At 43.2% G+C, this 24,035-nt stretch overlaps 1 protein-coding gene across 1 annotated transcript; it reads right to left on the reverse strand.

The window, feature by feature from the left end:
• Nucleotides 1-848: 848 nt before the first annotated feature.
• slc38a8a (solute carrier family 38 member 8a) lies at nucleotides 849-23,169 on the reverse strand. Its single transcript, XM_052061090.1, has 10 exons — nucleotides 22,966-23,169; nucleotides 22,276-22,474; nucleotides 20,215-20,371; nucleotides 17,307-17,411; nucleotides 12,113-12,170; nucleotides 8,900-9,014; nucleotides 2,057-2,204; nucleotides 1,688-1,890; nucleotides 1,559-1,610; nucleotides 849-978 (listed from the first exon to the last, which is right to left on the reverse strand). Exons 1-10 carry the CDS (start codon nucleotides 23,164-23,166, stop codon nucleotides 876-878), a joined length of 1,341 nt encoding a protein of 446 aa, XP_051917050.1. The 5' UTR covers nucleotides 23,167-23,169; the 3' UTR covers nucleotides 849-875.
• Between the last annotated feature and the right edge of the window lie 866 nt (nucleotides 23,170-24,035).

The raw sequence follows: 24,035 nt of genomic DNA on the forward strand, positions 1-24,035 counted from the left end.
TTGTTTATTTGTTTTGACTGAGAAATTTCCTTGCGTCCCAAAAACGCACATTGTTTGGAACTGTGCGTCCTGTGGGAAAATTATGCGTCTGGACGCAGAGGTAACGAGATGGCTGATCTCTAAACATTCTCTGAGTACTACTATTATTACCACTCCTACTAATACTAAATTAATTAATTGAATACCTTCAAATTCCCAATAATCATAAAAAATATTAAATCAACCATGATTTTAAACTATGTATTATCCATATTAATTATTCCAAACATGAGAATGCATTCAGCAAGCATTACTGGAATCGAGCAAAATGACTCAAAATCCCAACGGCCAAACCCAGAAGTGAATTGCCAACATTATTGACTCCAGCTATAACGCAAATTACTTGGTTCAAACAAACATTCTAGTGCAACCGCACAAACGTGACGACTGTGCAAAAATAACTGAAAAAAAGACACCACTGTTACAGAAAGGCTTTACACGCTATTTAAAGTGCCGATCGCGATCGCAAAAAAACGTGATTGAAACTAACTGTGATGCCGCTCTTTATAAGTTGCGCTAACTGTTACCTGACAGTGGCAGACCCGCCCCTCTTAAAGCGCCAGAGTTAAACCATCAATATGGGTTTCCTTGGATGGAATTTATTAGATTCGTTCATGAGTTTTGCGGTCCTTATTCAAGTGTTTCGAGGCTCTAATTCCTCATTGTGTCCGTGGACCGGCAATCCGAGGCCAAGACCAAGGCCAAGGACTTGACTCCGAGGCCAAGGCCGAGGACCAAGGACCGCCCCTCGGTCCTCAAGCCGGTCCTCGAGGCCAAGGACCGGCTCGAGGAACACATCTCTGGTGGGTTGGCAAAATACAATCTAATCCTAAATGTCAGATCTTCCCGAGGAGCTGCATGACAGTGATAGTAGTACTTTGGCCAAAGATGAAGGCCCCACATAGCAGTGTGACCACTCCCCAAAGTGTGAGGACAATTCTGTAAAGGAAAAAGATTCAGAAAAGATGAAAGATGTTTATTTGCATGCTTAGTCAATAGAATATAAAACTTCATTCATTTATAGTTTAGTCTGACACATTTTTGAGCATGGTGCCATATTCACGCAATTTGGCAGGTCTGATTCACAAACATATTAAGTCTATTGAAGATCATTGGCTCTGCTTTCATGCAGCACATCTGTACAGTGGCGCAAAAGATTTTCATATTGCCGCAAGGCTCGCTTTGTGTATGTTTGCCAATTTGGCAGACTGGCCAGCAGAAGATGTCTTGGAGATGCGCCTGGCCAAGTGATAATTTGATATCAGAAACTCAAGCCGAACCTTTATGACTGAAAGCGGATGTGACCACTCCCACAGCGTTGCAGCCCTCCTTCTCGCAAATCTGCTGGCCTACAATTAGCTGAAAAATGACGAGTAGTGGATCTAAGCCGCAGAGTAAGAGGATTTATGCCAGTCACAAAAACGGAGCCCAAAGCCTTTAGATAGCTCGATCAAGACAATCCTTGGACAGATGTGACATGATACAGAACCACCCAAACATAAACAAATAATTGTCTCACCTAGTTTTACAAGATACTGGCTCGGTCTGCATGGCAAACATCAGACAAAGTCCTAGTCAAACACAGAGAGGATTTTGGTGGGTATAGTTTAACATGTTAGAAAATGTGGACGCAAAACCAGGGCATTACCTGGGAAAATAAAGATGAAAAAAGCACTGATCCCACCAATGACACTGATGACTTTACTGATGTCTGGTACAAACGCAGCGATGAGAAGTGTTGCAGTTATCCACAGGAACGTCAGCGTATACCGACTGCGACTTTCAAACTTGACCGTCACCACGCGGCCACGCCTCCGCCACCAACTCAGCAGAGGGTCCTGGATCACTGATCTTACCGTTTGTACAAAAAAAACAAAATTCCATCAAAACATGGAATTTGAAGAGTGAACATAAAACATTGATATTAGAGAGGAGATATAATATTGCATTTGTAGTTTTTTTCAAATTGTGAGAAATCGACCAAATAATGGTGACACGATTGAAAAACGCCTCTAACCTGCCCAATAACAGAATGATGGGGTAGATGGTGATAATAGAGACTCCAAAGAGGAGTCTGGCAATGAGCATCAGAATGTCATTGCCCATGTATGACATCAAAATGTCGGCCTTCACGTCCTTCCCAAATGTCAGGTACCCATAAACCCCTGCAACAGACAAAGACAGCATTTCTACACCGTCGCTTACAAGCACAATGCAGCTGAAGCTCTGTACAGTAACCTAATGTGGATGAGCAGTTTGGTTTCGGCTTGTTTGTCAGGATGTACTGGCTACATTTAGGGACTATTATGTGTTTTGCAGTCTATTTTTACCGCAGTTCCTTCTGACATTTGGATCAAATATCGTGGTGTGAGAAGGTGAAATGAAAATATAACTTGAATGCAGAGACCCTGTTGTTTACCCCGTGCAGACATGTCATAGGTACGCTGTAAATAACCTGCAGAAAATACATTACTCTCCTGAAAATAGAACGGTCACGTCTTCGTTGCTAAGAAATGAAAATGAGAACATTGTACATTGAATATTTGAACTCCAAAACATGTTGGAGCGCAGAAGGAAATGTTCTATTTTGGCAAAATATGGGTCCATTTAAAAATATCTATACATACGGTATATATATATATATAGATAGATAGATAGATAGATAGATAGATAGATAGATAGATAGATAGATAGATAGATAGATAGATAGATAGATAGATAGATAGATAGATAGATAGATAGATAGATAGATAGATAGATAGATAGATAGATAGATAGATAGATAGATAGATATACCGTATGTATAGATATATATATATACTCATTCTCAGACAATGGGGAACAGAAGATGAGGCGCTGGAAGACGCAAGCCGAAAGGCTTTTTATATGTAGAAAAAGGAAATCCTCGTGTGTGTGTGTATATATATATATATATATATATATATATATATATATATATATATATATATATATATATATATATATATATATATATATATATCATTCATTCATTCATTCATCTTCCGAGCCGCTTGATCCTCACTAGGGTCGCGGGGGGTGCTGGAGCCTATCCCAGCTGTCTTCGGACAGTAGCCGGGGGACACCCTGAATCGGTTGCCAGCCAATCGCAGGGCACACAGAAACAAACAACCATTCGCACTCACACCTAGGGACAATTTCGAGTGTTCAATCAGCCTGCCACGCATGTTTTTGGAATGTGGGAGGAAACCGGAGCACCCGGAGAAAACCCACGCAGGCCCTGGGAGAACACGCAAACTCCACACAAACTCCGGTACCTCTGCACTGTGAAGCCAACGTGCTAACCACTGGACTACCGGGCCGCCCTGTACGTACGTACATACATACATACAAGGCATCGGTTTGGCATACGGGAGACGGTGGTTCGAATCCCGCTTGGGGCAAAAAAATGAGCACATAACACCATCCTGTGTGGGTCCTTGGGCAAGATCCTTCACGCTAATGCCTACCTCTTACAATGATGAGAGACAATAAAATGAATGACATGCCGGACGTCGCCCGGCCAAACAAGGTCTGCCTCAGGTGTTGGGGAACCACAGCACCTTGATGAAAAATGGCCTACTGGAACAAAGCGGAGATGGGCGAGATGCGATAACATGGCTCTGTTGGAATGCTACTACTCAAGCAACCCTAGTCAGAGGGGTAACATGCAGAGAATGTGGGCTAAATGATTACTTCGAAACCCACAGTCACGGTCGACCACGAAACAACTAGTAGCTCAATGTTCCAACATCCACAAACGGCAACTGCTGTCACAACTTGAGATTGATGAGGTACAACGCAGGTTCCATGGTGAAGGGCTCCAGGCCGCCAGATCAGAGGTGGAGGTCATACCAGAGATTGGGAGACAAGCCCCAATGAATGCAGATGATGAGCGAGGCAGCTACTGACCTGAAAGCTAAGATCATGGCGAGAATGAAAGCTGGGCAACCTAGAAACCGATTACAACGGCTATGTGAAGTACCACTTGAAAGTCTCATGGAAAGTGTGAATGCAGCACTGAGGGCAATCCCTACCTTAACGATCATGGAAACCAATGAGCTGATATACGCTTCAGCATCAGTGATCCTAGAGACTCTTTGCTATAGGAGCAACCATGGAAGTCAAGATGGCGCCCGAGTAGGCAGCCGTCAGCAAGTGCTCTCATGAGCCTTGCTTTTTTTGTTGTTCTTGTGTTTCTTTTGTCACTTTGTGTTTGTTGTTACGTCGTGTGGACTTGATGTGGACTTTTTTCAGCGTTTTTTGGCCACGACATTCATCAAGGAGGAGACTCTGTGCTTGGTGGTTGCGCCTTCTCGGCAGCATGGGTATACCAGCACTGTTTTTGACTGGAGGAATGTCGGCGCCATTTGACTGTCGTTGCTGGACAATCCCGGGGCGCTTGTGTCTTGCGCCTGTAATGGGCAGCATTTTTCACAGCCCCGCTTTGTTCAGCGGAGAGATTGGTGCTGTTGAACGGTCTGCGGCTGGATGGATGGAGGTCTTGAGGAGCCGACGATGAGAAGAAAGGAGCGTTGGCGCGGAGTGCCGATGCGGATTTGGAGCTGGGAGTCGCGGCTTGGAGTTTGAAGCGGATTATGTGGGACAGGAGAAGTGAACTAATCTGTTTTCGTCAATGGACGCTACAGCTTCGTGTTTGCTTTCAAAACTTTGCTTGTAGCAGACGTGTGCACATTTTCAGCATGATGTCTCTGATCCACTGGTGTGATGAAAAGGCCGATACCCGAGAGGTACATCCAGATGACCATACCTGAAGCACTCGAAACTGCCAAAGAAAGGCTCCAAGCCTTGTCCAGCCGCCTAAAGCGGTACACGAAAGAAAATGAGGCCAGACGAATAAACAGGCTGTTCGCAACACAACCTGCAAAAATGTACGCTCAGTGGCAGGGTCCTAACAACAGAGCTGACCCACCAAGACTGGAAACTGAAAGGTACTGGAAAGGCATATGGGAGAAGGAGGTTGCACATAACCTCCCTGAACAGAACCCAGTTACCATAACAGTGGCAGACATACAGGAAAGAGTCTCAGATATGAAGAACTGGACAGCACCAGGCCCGGACATGGTCCACACCGACTGGCTAAAGAAACTCACAGCACTCCATGAGCGCCTAGCAGCACAAATGAACCAGCTGCTGAGGGATGGGACTCACCCAGGATGGCTAACTGAAGGGCGAATGATCCTGATCATGAAGGATCCATCAAAGGGTGCAGTCCCATCCAACTATCGGCCAATAACCTGTCTCTCCACAACATGGAAGCTCGTGTCAGGCATCATTGCGGCTAAGATAAGTGGACACATGGATCAATACATGAGCGAAGCACAGAAGGGCCTTGGTAAATATACCAGAGGAGCCAAACATCAGCTCCTGGTTGACAGAACAGTCGCACAAGACTGCAGGTCCCGACGTACCAACCTGTGCACAGTCTGGATTGATTACAAGAAAGCCTATGGATCACACATGGATCACTGAATGCTTGGAGTTGTATAAGGTGAACAGGACCCTAAGAGCCTTCGTTGCGAACTCGATGAGGATGTGGAAAACCACACTTGAAACCAATGGCAAGCCACTTACCCAAGTGTCCATCAAATGTGGCATATACCAAGGTGATGCACTCTCCCCACTGCTCATCTGCATAGGACTGAACCCCCTAAGCCAAGTAATCACCAAGACAGGCTATGGATACCGCCTCAGAAATGGAGCTACGATCAGTCACCTCCTCTACATGGATGATATAAAGCTGTATGCTCAGAGCGAAAGGGACATAGATTCCCTGATCCACACAACCAGGATCTACAGCAGCGACATCGGGATGTCATTCGGGCTTGAGAAATGTAGTCGGATGGTGACTAAGAGAGGAAAGGTAGTCCGCACTGAAGGGGTCTCACTCCCTGAAGGAACAATAGCAGACATTGAGGACAGCTACAAGTACCTCGGTATACCACAAGCCAATGGCAACTTCGAACTGGCAACAAGGAAAGCGGCTACGGCCAAATACCTCCAGGGAGTGAGGCAAGTCCTAAGAAGCCAACTCAATGGCAAGAATAAGACCCGGGCAATAAACAGCTATGCCCTGCCAAAGATCAGATACCCTGCAGGAATAATAAGTTGGCCAAAGGAAGAGATTCAGACCATGGGCGTTAAGACCCGAAAGCTCCTAACTATGCATGGAGGGTTCCATCCCAAATCCAGCACCCTGAGACTGTACGCAAGCCGAATGGAAGGAGGCCGGGGACTAGTGAGTGTGAGAGCCACTGTCCAGGATGAAACATCCAAGCTTCATGAATACATCAAGGAGAAGGCTCCAACGGATGACGTACTCAGAGAATGTCTCAGACAATGGGGAACAGAAGATTATGAGGCGCTGGAAGATGGACCATCATGGGAGGACAAGCCCCTACACGGGATGTACCACCGGACCTTAACTAAAGTGGCCGATCTCAAGAAATCCTGTCAGTGGCTAGAGAGGGCTGGTCTGAAGGACAGCACAGAGGCACTCATCCTGGCTGCTCAGGAGCAGGCCCTGAGCACCAGAGCCATTGAGGCCCAGATATACCACACCAGACAAGACCCAAGGTGTAGGTTGTGCAAAGAGGCACCTGAGACGATCCAACACATAACTGCAGGGTGTAAGATGCTGGCAGGGAAAGCCTACATGGAACGCCATAACCCGGTGGCTGGCATAGTCTACTGAAACATCTGTGCGGAGTATGGACCGGAAACCCCAAGGTCAAAATGGGAAACACCTCCGAAGGTGGTTGAGAATGACAGAGCGAAGATCCTGTGGGACTTCCAGATCCAGACTGACAAGATGGTAATGGCGAACCAACCAGATATCGTGATCATAGATAAAGGGCAGAGGAAAGCCGTTGTAGTGGATGTAGTGGTCCCAAATGATGGAAACATCAGAAAGAAGGAACACGAGAAACTCGAGAAATACCAAGGGCTCAGAGAGGAGCTGGAGAGAGCCTGGGAGGTAAAGGTGACAGTCGTGCCTGTGGTGGTCGGAGCACTCGGGGCAGTGACCCCCAAACTAGATGAGTGGTTGCCACAGATCCCAGGAACAACATCGGACATCTCAGTCCAGAAATGTGCAGTGCCTGGAACAGCAAGGATACTGCGCAGAACCCTCAAGCTTCCTGGCCTCTGGTAGAGGACCCGAGCTGAATGAGGGACGGACACCACCCGAGGGGGGGGTGAGACGAGGATTTATATATATATATATATATATATATATATATATATATATATATATATATATATATATATATATATATCTCCATGATAGTTGTAATAGTAGCACAAGAGGTCATGTCAAGAAATAGAGTTACGTGGTGGCACATGAAGTCTTAACATTTGAGCTCAAATATTACTCAGAGCTATGTCTTTGAACTTTGACTTTGTCCTTATTGAGCAGATTGGGAAAACCGTGATTTGTTTTGTTTTTCAGTCTTTAGCCACTCTTTTTCCATCAAGAAGACTCATTGGGACTTATTCGACCATTGCACCACGAGCAGCCACAGAAACAGCAAACATTTTGAAGCGCTTGCTGTTACAACGTCAATCTAACAATTGACTGTCTCTTTGCTTAACTGCAGATGCAATCCCAAATAATTTATTGATATTTAATGGGGCTGTAGGTGTTGTGACTGGTGCTAACTGTTTGGGGTTGGGCCCTTGTGCCCTCAGTGAAATGTTGTCAGAAAGTCAAGCTTTTTTACATGCTTATTGCATCCAGCCCTGCTCTCTGCTGTTACGTTATATATTAAGACTTTTTACTTTGCCACTCCTGTGTCCTGTCTGCATCTGGGTCCAAATTCTGCTCCTCACGTCACAGTAGATACCATCAATTTAACAATGTCAATGGTATTGTTAAGTTTGGAAGTTATCCGGGTGATTCTTGAGATGATCAACATTTCAAATAATCAGTCTGTAATTTTTAGAATGACTCACAAATGGATTTGTGCGTTTTTATTATCTAATTATTGGTAGCATTGTAAAAACAAGGCAACGCCTTTTGAATTACATCCACAGATGAGCCAAATTAAGTAAGAATGTAGCTCATTCAGGGCCCAGTTCTTGCACTTGTCGTAAGTCATTGTATTTATGCGGATTCCACCATGAAGACTTCTGGCAAACAATACACCTTAGAAGATGTTGGTTTTTATTCTGGCCTACACAATTTTCAAAGAAGCTCTCCAAATCCGTTTATTTTATTACTATTTTTACTAGCTCGTGGGCTCACTTTTTTTCTTTTTTGACTGAGAGGAGCATTTTGAAAGGCACAGGGTTGGATGCACCTAATTTTCTCAATAAGACAGATGAGCAATTTAAGAATTCATTTTTTGTTCTAGCCAATTGGCACGCACAACCCGCCGTCCGGGGGACACCGCCAGTTGGCCCATCATCCGTTTTAAGGTGAACACTGGTTCCTCCTGCCTGCGGGTGGATTGGGGGCCCCTGTGTTTTTCCCGCAAAGCGACAAGATCAAAACACCCCGCCACAAAGAAAGAAAATAAAAAGAAAAACTTTGTTCACAATGGCAGTTCAAATTCTTTTGATAGCTTCCTGTAAGTCTCTTTGACAATATTATTGTAAGTACATCCAAACTTTAATTGCATTATCTTTCCAGGGCACTAAAGCCGTTGAAATGTATCGGCTATTGGAAAATTTGCGGAAGGTCAGATTTGATAACAGACATATTTCAAGAAACACACTTGGTTTCTTCTTAATACAACCTCCTGCAAGTCTGGTGTTGATTTATGACTTGAAAGGTGTTGTGAGTGAGCTAGCATATGAGGCAAGCAGGCCGATACCTGACCTGTAAGAGAATAAATGATGAGGCAGATAATCATAGTAACCACAGAGATAAAGGCCCAGTGAGTGAGGCGCTGGTTCTCCATGCTGCTGTAAATGGCGATGGATGCCTCGTGACACTGTAATGCAGGAGAAAAAAAAAACATCCTTAAATTCAAGCCAGCGTTGCACAGTATTTGACTCATTGATTAAGCCAGTATGAAGTAACACCCGAGACTCCCAGCCCGAGCGCGCTTGAGTTTAAAAGCATACTTATGTAGTCTACAAAAGAGGTCCCCAATCCCCGGGCCGCGGAACGGTACCGGTCCGTGGGTCATTTGGTACCGGGCCGCACAGAAAGAATACATTACTTCCGTTTTATTCATTCCAGAATCTGAAATAAGTTTTATTTAGAAAAATATACCGGATCCTCTGTTACAACCGTCTACAATATGTCAGTCTTGATGCAGGTGAAGGCGTGCTTCTCAGTCACGTGATAGGTTACCGCTAAAATGAAATCCAGGAGCTAGCAAAATGAGTAAAAAACAAAGGTGTTTGGAAAGTTTCTATGGGAAGGGGGCAAGGCCTAGCCAGGAGACAGAGGAAAAGCCTACGACTTTCAAGAAAAAGAAGGCTACATTTAACAGGTAGTGTCAATACGGATTGATCACAACGGGAGATTCCCACGCACCAAGCCCAGTCTGCATAATATGCGGCGAGGGTGAGTCGTATTTTTTCTTCTTATTTTGAAGGCATGTGTAAACATTACCATAGCAACCAGAGAGTGTTGCTGCCAGATAGTGTGTCCTGATTCGTGTTTATTATTATGTTTCGAAAATACCACAGTTTTCATGCCGGTCATATCATATTATTTTGTTGTATTTTTCGACCTTCAAAGGCCGGTCCCTGAAAATATTGTCTGACATTAAACTGGTCCGTGAGACAAAAAAGGTTGGGGATCCCTGGTCTACAATATCGAGATGCAACTAACCCAGTGGTTTAGCTGTTCCAGTAAATGAGTGAGCCTGATGGGAAAAGTATTTTTAACGTATATTCATTGAAGTAATCTGTCTGCAATTCACTTACGACAAACTATTTTGACCGAAGATGATGTGAGGTACATGGTCTCCGCCATGTAAAGTTAATATTGTGTTGATAAATGGATTTTAGCTGACAATTTAGTCAGATCGTGGCCAAATGAGTAATAAAAAGAGTAATTGTGTTTTTGTGTTGTGCAATTTGAGCATCACCACCATTGGCTCACAAAGCTTACATCAAAAACATTCTGTGCCTCAACTGTACAGTGCATTGCTAAGTCACAACATACAAACATGATGAGCACTGGGAAAACATTTTCTTTTTTATGAAAACATTTTCCTTCTTATGTACTTGATTCCGATATATATATTTTTTGGGGTGCGAGATCCACAGAATCTAACTTGGGCCATTAAAACACACACACACACACACACACACACACACACACACACACACTGGTTACTTTACACTCTTAACCCTTGCTGTTTCCCGGCCAAGATCCATGAGGCAATTCTAAGTGAGGTCTTGTGGGAATCGGACTGAGCCCCAAACATGACTTTTCTTGTCTCTCAAATGCTCCCAGAGCAGAGTCAGGGTATTACTTTGTATTATTTTTATCTCTTTGCCACTGTGGCAAGCTGCAGTTTGATGTTAAATGAAGGATTTGGGCCCCAACCGGTGAGCCTGTTAAACCATCACACGGGCCAAGATAGAGGCTCTTGTCCCCGCTTGATCCCCAGTGCCATCTACCTGGTTTAAATCTCATTCCCCTTTCCCTGCCACAGCCAGTAACCCTTTCCATGATCTCATCTGCTCTCCATTTAGACCTTTCCACGCCAATCACTCACCCTGAGGGGGTGAGTCTGTGCGTTTGTGTGAGAGGACATGCACTAATTCTTTTGCGAGCTCCCTTTCCTATCGAAGATCCTGCCTGCATCTGTCAGTGGTTACCTTGGCAACTTGGGACGTGGCACACACTTCCGCACTGTTTTGAAATGACAGGATTATCTTTTTTTCTGCAACTTGACCTGTATGTTACCGTAAATATGAAAAACTCATTCAGATGTGTTAAGCTGCCAGAGGCTGTGCCAACGGGGTGCCCTTTAGGCGCCAAACACACCGATGAGAAAGTTTAGGGTTGGAGTTCGCAGACCTTGCATTCCCTTCCTCAATTTCCCACATCTTATCCTTTCATAAACATGTCAACTGGATTATTTCACTTATTACTCCTATTTTCCGATTGACCTTTGGCAATAAATGCTGATATGTTTGGGTTTTTTCCCCCAAGAATTCTGAAGGAATTCAATCAATGCAAAGCAGCTCAGATGCTGAAAAGGTGAGTGGAGGGCACCATCGTTCATATATTTGCATACATTAACACACACATTCTGGCATAACTGCAAAATACATTTAGAAAAATTGCAAAGTCTTTCATAAACGACTTTGATTTGGGCCTACTTTAAACCATTGACTGAACGAAAAAACAGTAAAGTAAAATTACAATACACTTTTTTTTTCTTACAAATGAAAGATTGTGATGATTTTCTTTTACATATGAGGATAAAGGATCGGAAAATGAACGGATGGATCGAGAAGCGATTAACTGAGACAAAAGTAGCCCTGTCCCTCAGGGCCTTGGTATGGGTCTTGTCTAAGTCCGGCTATTGACAAAAAGAAATATGAACAAGTGTCACGGTTGATTTGTTTGGGACCAACAGGTGGCTCTGTAGGGCTCCTCCTACAGTGGCACACCTGTTGGTCATCATGTCATTAGTAGGTCTTCTGTTAAAACGACTCGTGGCCTAACCACTGTTGCTGAATCTGTTCATGTTCGTGTTTTGTTCCTGCCATGGGTTTTTGTTTGTTACTTTGGATTCTTCTTGTTTTTTGTTCTGGATTTGGTTTTCTCAGTATTTTGTTTAATACATTTTGTCAAGTTAACCCTGCTCCTCCCCCTTGTCTGCTTTTTGGGGTCCTCACCACCCACGCTACAATACACTAAATAGAAGCAAAGTGAACAAGGCAATGAACAACCACCTGACTCAACAGTAGTATTGGACCCCTATTACGCTAACATTTGTATAATCATATGCGACTCAATATAAATATGAATAAATAATAAATAATTCATGTCTACCTCACTCTCCGGCTTGAGTTAAGAAGAGTAAAACTAAGATAACATCTCTATGGTTATACTTACTTGGAAACCAAAACAGATGGTTGGGATGACACTGAACATGGATGACCAAGAGTTGATTCTATAAAGAAAGAGAGAAATTAGACACCATTTCAAATACTTTGGCATCAAGAGACACCATTGAGTGCATCTTTTAAGTGTAGCTGAAAACCGCCGAGTCGGGACAGTCAAAGTGATTCTATGAGGGAGCGTAGCATGGCGATGTATTTTGTCTAATCCTCGTGGTCTCAATTCAAAGCAGGTTTTATGAATAAGACTCACGGCGGCCATGTTTTCGGGAAGCAACTTAATTGCATCGATGTGACTGTCAAGTCGAGAAGCAATATCCCAGAAGATCCAAATCATCATCATCATTTATTAGCTATATATGTATACACATAACAGAATTCAACAGGTGCGGACACATGCATAAATTGCTAGGATCAAACATTACATTACTGGACTAGTCAATGCTTAAAATGCTTAAAACACTCTGTGCTTAAATCTTTGTTCAGAAGACGGACTGCATTAGGGAAAAAACTTTCGCGATGGCGACTAGTTTTACCAAGTATCGATCTGTATCTTCTACCGGATGGAAGTTCTTCAAAAAATTCGTTAGCAGGATGAGAGTCATCTTGTGTGATTGAATGAGCTCTCCGCAGTGAGCGCTGAACATAGATCTTGTCCAAAGACGTTACATCATGACCGATAATTCTGGAAGCGGTTTTAACGACTCGCTCGAGCAAGCGCCGGTCGTCGACCGTTGCACGACCAAACCAGACCGTGATCGAGAGCGATAAAACGCTCTCGATCACCGCCCGGTAGAATTTGGTCAGAATGCGCTGGCCGACCCCGAAGCTCCTCAAGCGTCGCAGAAAGAACATGCGTTGCTGAGCTTTTGCTACACAGTGGCCGACATGCGCCGACCAGGTCAAGTCACTAGAGATGTGAATCCCCAGGAACTTGAAGGTTTCAACGATTTCGACGTCCGTGCCGTTGATAACCATCGGCTCCAGAGGAGCCAAGGGTTTCTTCGGATTGTCCTGACGGAAGTCGACGATTACTTCCTTCGTCTTCGAGACATTGAGCTCGAGATTGTTCTCGGTGCACCACATCACCAGTTCGTCGACCTGGCGGCGGTAGTCGCGCTCACTGGCCACAATGAACCCAGCAACGGTGATGTCGTCGGCAAATTTAAAGAAGTGACAATCAGTAAATGAGGCCACGCAATCATGTGTCATCAGGGAATACAGAAGGGGAGACAGGCAGCATCCCTGTGGAGCGCCTGTACTCAGAATTAGTTTACTGGACACTGAGGAGCCGACTTTAACAACCTGCGGTCTCAGACAAAGAAAGTCATAAATCCAGTGACACAAGTTCAGCGGAAGTCCTAAATTTAGAAGTTTTGTAAAAAGCTTGGACGGAAGAATTGTGTTGAAGGCGGAACTAAAGTCTATGAAAAGAAGTCGGCAGTAGGTCGGAGTACTCTTGTCAAGATGTCGGTACACTTTCTCAAGCGCTATAGACACAGCGTCATCTACTGACCGGTTCGCCTTGTAGGCAAACTGGTACGGGTCCATAGAACGAGGTAGTAACGACTGGAGAACATCCTTCACTAGGCGTTCGAAAGACTTCATTACATTTGAAGTCAGAGCCACTGGGCGGAAGTCGTTTAGAGTAGTTATCGGCGAGCGTTTTGGTACGGGAATGATGACAGATGCTTTGAAAAGTGCAGGAACTTTGCAAAGACGAAGTGACCAGTTGAAGATTTCTGTGTAGATTCCACCGAGTTGCTGTGCGCACATCTTGAGGAGACGGTTCGAGACTTTGTCGGGACCCGTCGCTTTATGGACGTTTGCGCGTTTAAACTGCTTCACGGTGTCAGTAGTAGAAATCTTCAGACGATCAGGATCTTCGGGTTCATCGCTGGTATTAGGCTTTGGCATTGACTTTTCAAACCGGCTGTAGAACCTGTTCAGCTCATCAGGTAGAGTTGGGTCGTCAGGATCCGAGTTCTTGTTGCCGCCAGACTTGTACGGCGCTATTTTCCGCACTCCCCGCCAGCGGTCGCGACTATTTGTAGACTCGAGGGAATCCTCGAGTTTCCTGGCGTAGTCGCGTTTGGCGGTTTTGACGGCGGACTTGAACCGATACTTTGATGCTTTGTACGCGGCCGCATCTCCAGACTGAAAGGCTGTTTGACGAGCACGTGATTCGCGCCTGAGGGCACCGCCAAACCAGGGTTTCTGATTCGGATAAACGGTCACTTCCTTGATGGGGACGCATAAATCCTCGCAGAATGTGACGTAATCAGTCACTGCCTCGGTACACTCATCCAGGGTCGCATTTTCTAGGAACACATCCCAGTCCGTGCATTCAAAACATCCACGGAGTCGATCAATGGCATCGGACGTCCACTGCCGGACTGTCCTCTTGAATGGTTTCTCACGCTTGAATTGAGATTTGTACGTCGGGATGAGGTGGACACAGGCATGGTCAGAGGTACCGAGGGGGGCACGTCGCAGTGACTGATAGGCGTCCTTTATCGTGGTGTAGCAGTGATCGAGGGTATTCGGCCCCCGAGTTGGGCAAGTCACGTGCTGGTAGAACTTTGGAAGAGTTTTACGGAGATTACATTGATTAAAGTCGCCGGCAATGATAGAAATAGCCCCTGGATTCGCGATCTCATTGTTCGCGATGACGTCAGCGAGCTGGTTCATTGCCTTCTTGGTGTCGGCTTTGGGTTCGCTGTAGACAACTGTCAGTAGAATTGAAGGGAACTCTCGTGGTAAATAGAAGGGACGGCAGCGAATGGTGAGGCATTCAAGTTCCGGAGTACACGACCTAGAAATAACCTTTGTATCGGTGCACCAGGACTCGTTGATCAAAAAGCACACACCACCGGCCTTGCTTTTGTTGACCTGGTCAAATTCACGATCGAATCTGAACAAGGCGAATCCGGGGGGTGTAACAGCGGCGTCGGGTATCTTTGACTCTAACCAGGTTTCGGTGATACAAAAAACGTTACATGTTCTGAAGTCCTGTCGCGAGTCCATGAGGCTGATTAGCTCGTCCATCTTGTACCGCAGCGATTGCACGTTTGCCAGCATGATGCTCGGTAGAGGGGCACGGGAATTACGTTTCCGGAGTTTCACCAGCGCACCCCCTCTCGATCCCCGCCTCCGCCGGCTAACGGGTCGTATTCTACGAGTAGACTGGCTGGGTTCTGGAGACTCGGACAGGATTTCCTCGATCAAAATACGAGCTTCTAGGGCAAAGTGAGGCAACTCACCAGAACTGTATCGATGCTTGAGTAAATCCTCCCTAGTATAGTGAAAACACTGACACGATTTAGTCCAGATAACAGAAAATAAAAGCCAAATTATTGCACAGCGTAGCACCATGTCGCCATTGCCCGGCGCCATCTTGGTCCGGGCCACTCACCTTTCCTTTTTAGAGGAAATGGTGGTACATATTAACATAATGTAAATTTGATATTACCGGTACATTTTTTTTATTTATGTGGTGGAGAGCACAAAAAACACAGCCTAAAGCATATGACATTAATGCATTGAGAGTATATGCTGCTCTGTGATATGTGTATACAGAATATGTGGAATATTTATAAGAATAGCAAAGGAATATGATTAATGAATTCAATTGATTCAGTCCCTATACAGTCCACTGCATCAGGCAAAATTTGTCATTATCGCAAAGGATTTATTTTGTTATAAGTGTATGTTATAATCGGCACAGGCTGTGTGGAGATATCCAAGGAAATAAGCATTAAAATACCAAAATGTTCTCAATTGCTGCAGTTTGTGCAACCCCCAATTCCAGTGTAGTTGGGACGTTGTGCAAAACAAATAAAAACAAATTACAATTATTTGCTAATCATTTTGAACCTATATTAAATTGAATATACCGCATGGTCAAATTGAAATGAACGTTTTTTTTGCTAATTTTGAATGTGATACCTGCTACATGTGTCAAGGAAGGTCAGTGAAATTTGCTTTGCTACTATTATTTAAACACACACACACACACACACTCCTAATGTATGTCCAGTTTGTCTGCACACAAGTCATTTTTTGCTGACTAGTCACATACACAGTGTCAGTTTCTAGCAAGTGCAATCAATCTGGCAGAGACAGCAACAGGCCGCTATCCAATCATCCATCTTTTCTGATCCACTTTATCCTCACAAGGGTCACGGGCATGCTTGGAACCTATCCGAGCTGTCTTCAGGCAGTAGGCGTGGTCTAGCCTGAACTAGCCAATAGCTAGTTCACACATAGCACACATAGCTGGACAACCATCTGCGCTCACACTCACACTTTGGGAGTGTTGAATCAGCCTGCCATGCATGTTTTTGCAATGTGGGAGGAAACCGGAGTACCCGAAGAAAACCCACATAGGCACAGCAAGAACTTGCAAAATCCACACAATTGAACCCTGCACCTCTGTACTGTGAGGTTGGCGCACTAAGCACAAAAATAAAAAAATGCTACTGGAAATTGTTTTCTTTCGTGTAACAGCATTAGGAGTCAGAACATATAGTCTCATTCATTAGCCTTTGTACAGGGAATTTGCGCCCTCTGCCATCCTCTGCACAGGAGATGCAGCGTTTGAGGTGGTGCATAACGGTCTTGAGGAATGATGGGAAATATAGTTATGAAATAAAACATGTTTTTCTTGAATAGGAGAGAGGGGTACCAATTTGAAATTGTCACACACTGCTCCTGGCAAGTTTGGCAGCATGATGCTTTATGACCTCTGCCCATGGCTTTTTTATTAGCCACTCGCCAAGATGGTTGCTGGATTGCTTCACAGACTCTCTGCAATTTTCCTTTTCAAATTAACTGACACCAAATGGAAAATTCAGAGCATGTTTGTTTTGAAATTAATTGTAGCGGTCATATGGCTGTTTGCAATTGCTGAAAGCAAGTGAGCAAGCATCTCAGGAAGAGGCTAATAAAATACATTGTGAGACGTCTTGAAGGATTTGGAGAATAAACAGAGTGGGAGGTTATCGACGAGAGCAAATTGCAATGTTCTGTTTGGTCAAAACGAATTGATATTATGCCAAAGTAAAAAGTGTGCTAAGGAGACCCAATTTGGGGTCTCAAACAGGGTACCATTCAAGCTAGAAATGTGACCGCGCACACGCACGCACACACACACACAGGCACACATAGCCAAACATACACGTACATACCCATTGCTGTAGAGTGGAATTATGTGAACCTGAACAGAATGCATCATATTGTACTTGATGATGATGGCAATTGTCAGATAGGTCCCAGCCAGAGTTCCCAGTACACTGTAAGTGGAAAGAGTCGGGACACAAATTCAGACATCCTGCCCAAAAAAATTGAAATCGGGATGATTGGAGTGTGAGAACGGGGTTACGGTATTTAAATGGGTCATGCCAACCTATCACTTATTTTATCCATGTGTGGCATCATATATGACTACACCAAAGCAACGACTAAGTAGCCTATATTAAGATACCAGAACATACAAATAATATTCACTCATTCATTCATTCATGTTCCAAACTGCTTAATCCTCACTAGGGTCGCGGGGAGTGCTGGAGCCTATCCCAGCTGTCTCCGGGCAGTAGGCGGGGGACACCCTGAATCGGTTGCCAGCCAATCGCAGGGCGCACAGAAACGAACAACCATCCGGGCTCACGCTCACACCTAGGGACAATTTTGAGTGATCAATAAGCCTGCCATGCATGTTTTTGGAATGCGAGAGGAAACCGGAGGACCCGGAGAAAACCCAAGCAAGCACGAGGAGAACATGCAAATTCGACACGGGAAGGCCGGAGCTGGAATTGAACCCAGGACCCCTGCACTGTGAAGTCAACGTGCTCACCACTCAGCTACCTAATATAATAATAAATAAAGGACTATTACCTTAACCATGCAAAAAACAAAACAAAAAAACACCACCCTTTTTTGCATTTAGTTCAACTGTCATCATGCTGAATCGCTTTTTAATAACTATGCAAACGTGGTAAAACACATTGATCACCTTCTTTTACCAGGACAGATTGTCCTGACCAGATTAAATGAACCATCGGTGGGTTTACAGAGTGGTTATGTTAAAACCTCTGGCCTTCCAACTGAACCCCCTGCCATCTCCTTGCCTCTCCAGGTAAAAATATCGAGAAACGCGAATGCTGAGGGGGACACATTTATTTGTTATGATGATGATGACTAGTATTATTATTATCAATTTACATTATGACATTCATACAACAGTCATAGCGGAAACAGTTGTGTCAGGTGAGCTCGAATGTATTCAATTAAATTCAAAATATCCATATCTGAAAAAATATATTTTTCTGTATTGTTTTTCTTAATATGCTACGTTGCACTGCACACATGTAAAACAATCTTGGGTGCAGGAATTAAAACCTTTCAAACTTCTTTTATGAGCAAGTCTAACAGCTCTATTCATGTAACGTACAGTAGGTATGTTTTTTTGGGGGGGGGGGGGACTATGTAAAAGAAAGGGCAACAGTGAACTCTCTAGGAATATCTTTTCATTACACCCCTCAGATTAACTAGACTGCAGAATACATGTCTGCCTTAAAAACATGCCCAAATCAGTGAATCGTAATATTTTTTTCTCTCCTGTCTTTCATTCGCAAGGTACTTTCTCAGATGTTGTCGATAAGTCATTTAAACTCTTGTTTGGAATATGAGTCTTATTGGAATAAAGATTTTTTTGTACCATTGTTAATTAGTCATCATTCCACATTTTTTAAATGTCCCCTCCTTATCTTGACAGTTTGTAATACTAATACTAGATCAGGAGTGTCAACCATATGGTCCGTAGGCCAAAATCCATCCACTTGGGGGGTTAATCTAGTCCACAGGATGAATTTATAAGTGAAAAAATAATAAAAATTGACCCATCAGTTATGTGCATACTTGTGATTTCATGAGAAGGCGAATGAGGTAGAGGGAGCAATGTAAAGAAGAAACAGAGCCAAAAGTATAAATCCGAAATATTTTTTTTTCCTCAATGTACCGGTAATTTTTTGCTTTGCATTAAAACCTAGTGGGAAAAAAAGTTATTTATGTTATTCATTCATTCACTTTCCGAACCGCTTAATCCTCATTAGGGTCGCGGGGGGTGCTGGAGCCTATCCCAGCTGTCTTCGGGCAGTAGGCGGGGGAACAAACTGAACCGGTTGCCAGCCAATCTCAGGGCACACAGAGACAAACAACCATCCGCGCACACACTCACACCTGAGGGACATTTTTTTTTTTTTTTGTAACTAGCATTTTTATTATTTCAACCACACATAGGACCATACAAATCTGAACATATGAATACCGAGGACGTCGTTCATTTCCACCCGTGTTCAGTTTCCATTACAACGTCCATGCATGGCTGTAACGGCCCTTTAACATAGGGACCAACAAATGACATACCAAACTATTTGGAGGAAAAAAAGAAAATCCCCAAAAAAAAACACACACAAAAAAACAAAAACAAAAACAACAACAACAAAAAAACCCTACAACTAAAAATAGTAGAATGTTGTGATCAACAGTGACAGGTGTCCCTTATGTTGGATTTATATCCGGAGTCTATAGTGATCTATCCCGATTTTTTGAGTGTTCAATCAGCCTGCCATGCATGTCTTTGGAATGTGAGAGGAAACCGGAGTACCCGGAGTAAACCCACGCAGGCCCGGGGGGGAAACTCCACACAGGGAGGTCGGAGCTGGAATTGAACCCGGTACCTCTGCACTGTGAAGTTGACATGCTAACCACTGGACTACCGGGCCGCCCGTTATTTATGTTACTTGTATGATTTTACTGCTTCAGCCCACTTCATGTGAAAAGTGGCCCTTGCGTTTACCTGGATTTGACACCCCATGTCTGGATAAATGCTACTGGATAGAAATTACAATACATATTATTGTATGTGAAATCATCTTACGCTCCTCGGGCAGCGTGTGTGTGTGTGTGTGTGTGTGTGTGTGTGTGTGTGTGTGTGTGTGTGTGTGCGTGCGTGTGTGTGTGTGTGTGTGTCGCTGTGTGTGTGTGTGTGTGTCTGTGTGTGTGTGTGAGTGTTTTAGTGCACAGAGGAAAACTGACCTGATGTATTTTTGAATGCTGATCTCTTTGGGAGTGGAAATAGGTAGAATGAGGAAGACACACAGAAGCACCAGAGCAAAGCGTTGGTCAGTGTAGAAGTAATAGGGCCTCTCTGACTCTGGCAAACCGGTGAGCAGCTCATACAGAGAGCTGCACACTAATGGACACAAGAAGCAAACGAGAACATTTCAGCACCATCTGAAAGAGCAAGAGCAACAAACAAATGAAGAAAGTCGGACATGTAATGCTGAATGAGATTCAGATTTTATTTCAGAGAAGAAGCATCGCAATACCAAACCACCCACAGGTGGCAACAAGTGGTTCAAGTTCATAATTATAAGGTGGCAGAAGGGATGGGGATATCTTTATTGTAGTATTGATGTATTGATACTATAGCTACTTACAAATTTTGATATTACATAGTCAATAACAATGTGGGTTGCATGGATCACTTTCGACTGTGGTATACCCGGTCATATAACGATGTGGCAATAGAAAATGGATTGACATAAGTTATCGGTATCGATGAAATCAAAAGAAAAACTCAACAATATGGCAGGTGGGCTACAGTGATGACTGCACCTGTAGAGTTATGAGCGCTAACTCTTGCTGGCACCGCTCTTTATTTGGATCAAGTATCGTAAACGTGACTCTCGGTGGAGGGATTTGTGTCAACGGTTTTGCCAGTGAAGAGTGAAGGATTTTCTGGCATGAGTTCAAGCCACAGCTGGACTAACTTTGCGTTTACTTTTTACTTTTAAAAAAATGTTGAAATGCCTTTCTTAAATTGAATGTCAGGTCATAATTAAGTTAAAACTCAACTTTATAGAGTGCTGCACAACAACTACAATTATAAAAAAGTGTTGAACATAAATGATAAAAGACAATAATTGATACAAAAATACAGTCATAAAGAATTAATTACAATACTATCGTCCAATTAAAATATACAACACAGTAATTGAAATAAAGCATAGAGGAGGTGCAGTTGTATTCCCTCTAGTTGCAGTCTGTAAAAAAAGACTGCTACCACTACTAATCAAAAGATGGAATGAATGAATTATCAAAGAGAGCACATCATTTTCAACTCTTGATTGGTCAGTAATTTATCACAAACAAAAAAAAAAAATAGCACACACACACATGGACTCAATAATGTTCTAGATTTATGAAAATAAAATTTCATTTACTCAATTTTGACAGGAATTCCACCAGCTGCCACTGCTCCACAATGGATTCAAAATCCATAAAACTATGAGTGGTTCATTTTTATTTTTATTTTTCAAAAAAACGTAATTAACTGTTTAGGAATTATAGTCATTTTGCACAGTAATTCCCTTTTCAAGTGCTCAAAATATTTTGGAAAAACTGACAAGAGGTTAAGTAGCCAGATGTGGACATATGGTCCATTCCCTTGTTACTTCCATATGAATGATGGAGGGAGAAGTCTTGAGTTGAAAACAGTTTGACGGGAAGAGAAACGTATGGAGAAGAAAAGGAACAAACAGTTCAAACGCCACAGCATAACAGATCATGTGTTAAACATAGTTCAAGAAACATTATGGCGTGGGCAAGTGTGGTGGTTAATCGTTAATGTGCACAGGTCTTAATTTCATACAAGTTACGAGATCCATTATAAATTGTGAGGTGTATGTACTTCATGGTCACATCCAGCCAAATGCTAAGAGCTAAAATGAATTAGTTACTCAACGTGAGTGTGTCCAATGGTCAGTCAGTTCCCCGATCTTGACCCAAATGAAGATAGCGGGTTTCATTTACTGAAGGCAACAATCAAGGAAGCAAGTTGCAAAACCACACAGATGTTGGCTGCAATCCAGGTGTGGCAAAGCAAGTCATTACTTGATGATTTTCACGGGCTCCGACTTTCTGAATTTTAAGACCCTGAAAATGAGCATCCCTCTAATTTGCATAAAATGACCATGTGGTGGTGCATAAAGAGAAAAATAATGTCTGAATCCTCCTGGACCGAAATGCATTGTGTTAATGAGCAGATGCTCCTGAGTTAAATAACAGAAATGAAAATAAAGAGCAAAAACTCACATTTCTCCAGCTGGTCATCCACTATGACAAGGAAGGCCACGGAGATCATAAACAGGTTAAAAATGAAGCATATTTCACACAGCTGACCGATGGCTGGGCCACACACCTCCTTTACCACCGCCTGGTAGGTGCATTGGCCACAGATTGACGACGAGTAGCCCAAGATGATCAAACCGCTTACTAGGAACACGAGAGAGACCTAGTTGGAAAAATAAAGATTGTGCTGATGTCAAAATGTAGTGTGGAAAAAAAACTAAAGCCCCCCCCAAATGGCAGCTGTTATTAAAATCACACTAACTGGGAAAGTAACCGTGAGATAAAATAATTCCAGGTCAATCATTCCATAAAATGGGCTTTAATTTTGTAGGTGAAAATTCAATATTATGTTCACTTCAGAGCGGATGCAAGTTCCTGGTTACACATTGTGTGGAGATATATAAGTGGGTGCACAACAGACGTCTCAGTACTTTGACACCCCCATTTAAAAATTAAAAGAATACATCTATGATACATAATCATGTTTTTAAAAAAAACAAAAAACAACTTAAAATGTCTAAAAACGTAAAACCTATTAATCCTTGGGAAATTATGGTCTATCAACACATCAATAAAGACATCAAACAAGAAAATAGGCGACAGCTCTTGTCTGGCTTTCAATTCAATGTACAGATAAAGCTGATTGATACCAACCAGCTCCACGGCAATTGCGTTGTGGATGCCCCCGGCTCTCTCAAAAGCCCACGGGAAATTGAGTAGCCCGGCGCCCAGGGCGGACTTGAGCATGATGACGATGGCCCCCAGGGAGCCGAGCCGTGGCCCAGCCGGGTCCACCCGGGGTTTGGCTGATGTTGAAGCCAGCAGGCTGATGCTCTCTCTGGCCAACTCCTCCATATTCATCCAAGGAGAAACTCTCAGTGGGACAGATGAAGGCTCGATGCATTCAAGCCATATGAACTAGTGGCCGGGGCACGACCCTGATCACTGAGAGGAGCATGTGAGCACTCAAGCTGAGGAAAGTGTGTGAAGTGCGCTGACACCCAAACAGAGATAGGATAAAAGGAGGGGTGGACCCTACACTCTAATAAACAGCTGGGTCAAAAAAGAACTAATTTTGGGTTACTTTTGACCCGATTAGTGTTTTTAAAAAAAGGACCGACAAAAAAATTGGGTTCTTCAGGTCAGTTTAGGGGTTAAATGAATAGAACAAATTGGGTCAAAACAATGCAAAAAATGGGGTAATTCCATTTTGACCCAAATTTCAGGGTGAAATAACTCAATGAAATTAGGCCAAAACAATGCAGTTTTTTTTCATACCCAACTCTGAGTTAATTACGTAATTAAAATAGCCATTTTCAAATCAGCCAATTCTATGTGCTATTGTTGCACATTAACGTTACAAAATAAAGACCTATTTACTCCTTTGTAAAAAAAAAAAATCCAATGTTCTGCTTCTAATTAATATTTTATTTACAAGTGTTAAGGAACCAACAAATTTAAGTCATAATTTGTTTCAAATAAGTTAGTGATTAATCAGATATTAACATTTTATTCTGACAAATGTTATGAATCCACCTCAAAATCATTCAGGTCCTAATGTCTAAATTATGAAACACAGATTAAGGTTTAGTGGTGAAATAATTCTTCAAATTATTCTACCAAAGTTATGCTACATTGACTATAATGTATTTTTTATTTTTAAGTATATTGGACTTAGATTTAGGCAGAATGAACCTCCAACTACATTTTTTTATTTCAAACCA

The sequence above is a fragment of the Hippocampus zosterae genome, chromosome 3 (assembly GCF_025434085.1).
Source record: "Hippocampus zosterae strain Florida chromosome 3, ASM2543408v3, whole genome shotgun sequence".
Lineage (NCBI taxonomy): Eukaryota > Metazoa > Chordata > Actinopteri > Syngnathiformes > Syngnathidae > Hippocampus > Hippocampus zosterae.

What these genes read in the sequence shown, in the direction of transcription:
- slc38a8a (XM_052061090.1), bottom strand. Translation starts at nt 23,166, where the DNA reads ATGGAGGAGTTGGCCAGAGAGAGCATCAGCCTGCTGGCTTCAACATCA. An exon ending in ATTCCACTCTACAGCAATGG is followed by an intron (nt 12,171 to 17,306) that starts GTATGTACGTGT and finishes CTTTCTTTATAG; the next exon opens with AATCAACTCTTGGTCATCCA. An exon ending in TTTCATCTTTATTTTCCCAG is followed by an intron (nt 1,611 to 1,687) that starts GTAATGCCCTGG and finishes GTGTTTGACTAG; the next exon opens with GACTTTGTCTGATGTTTGCC.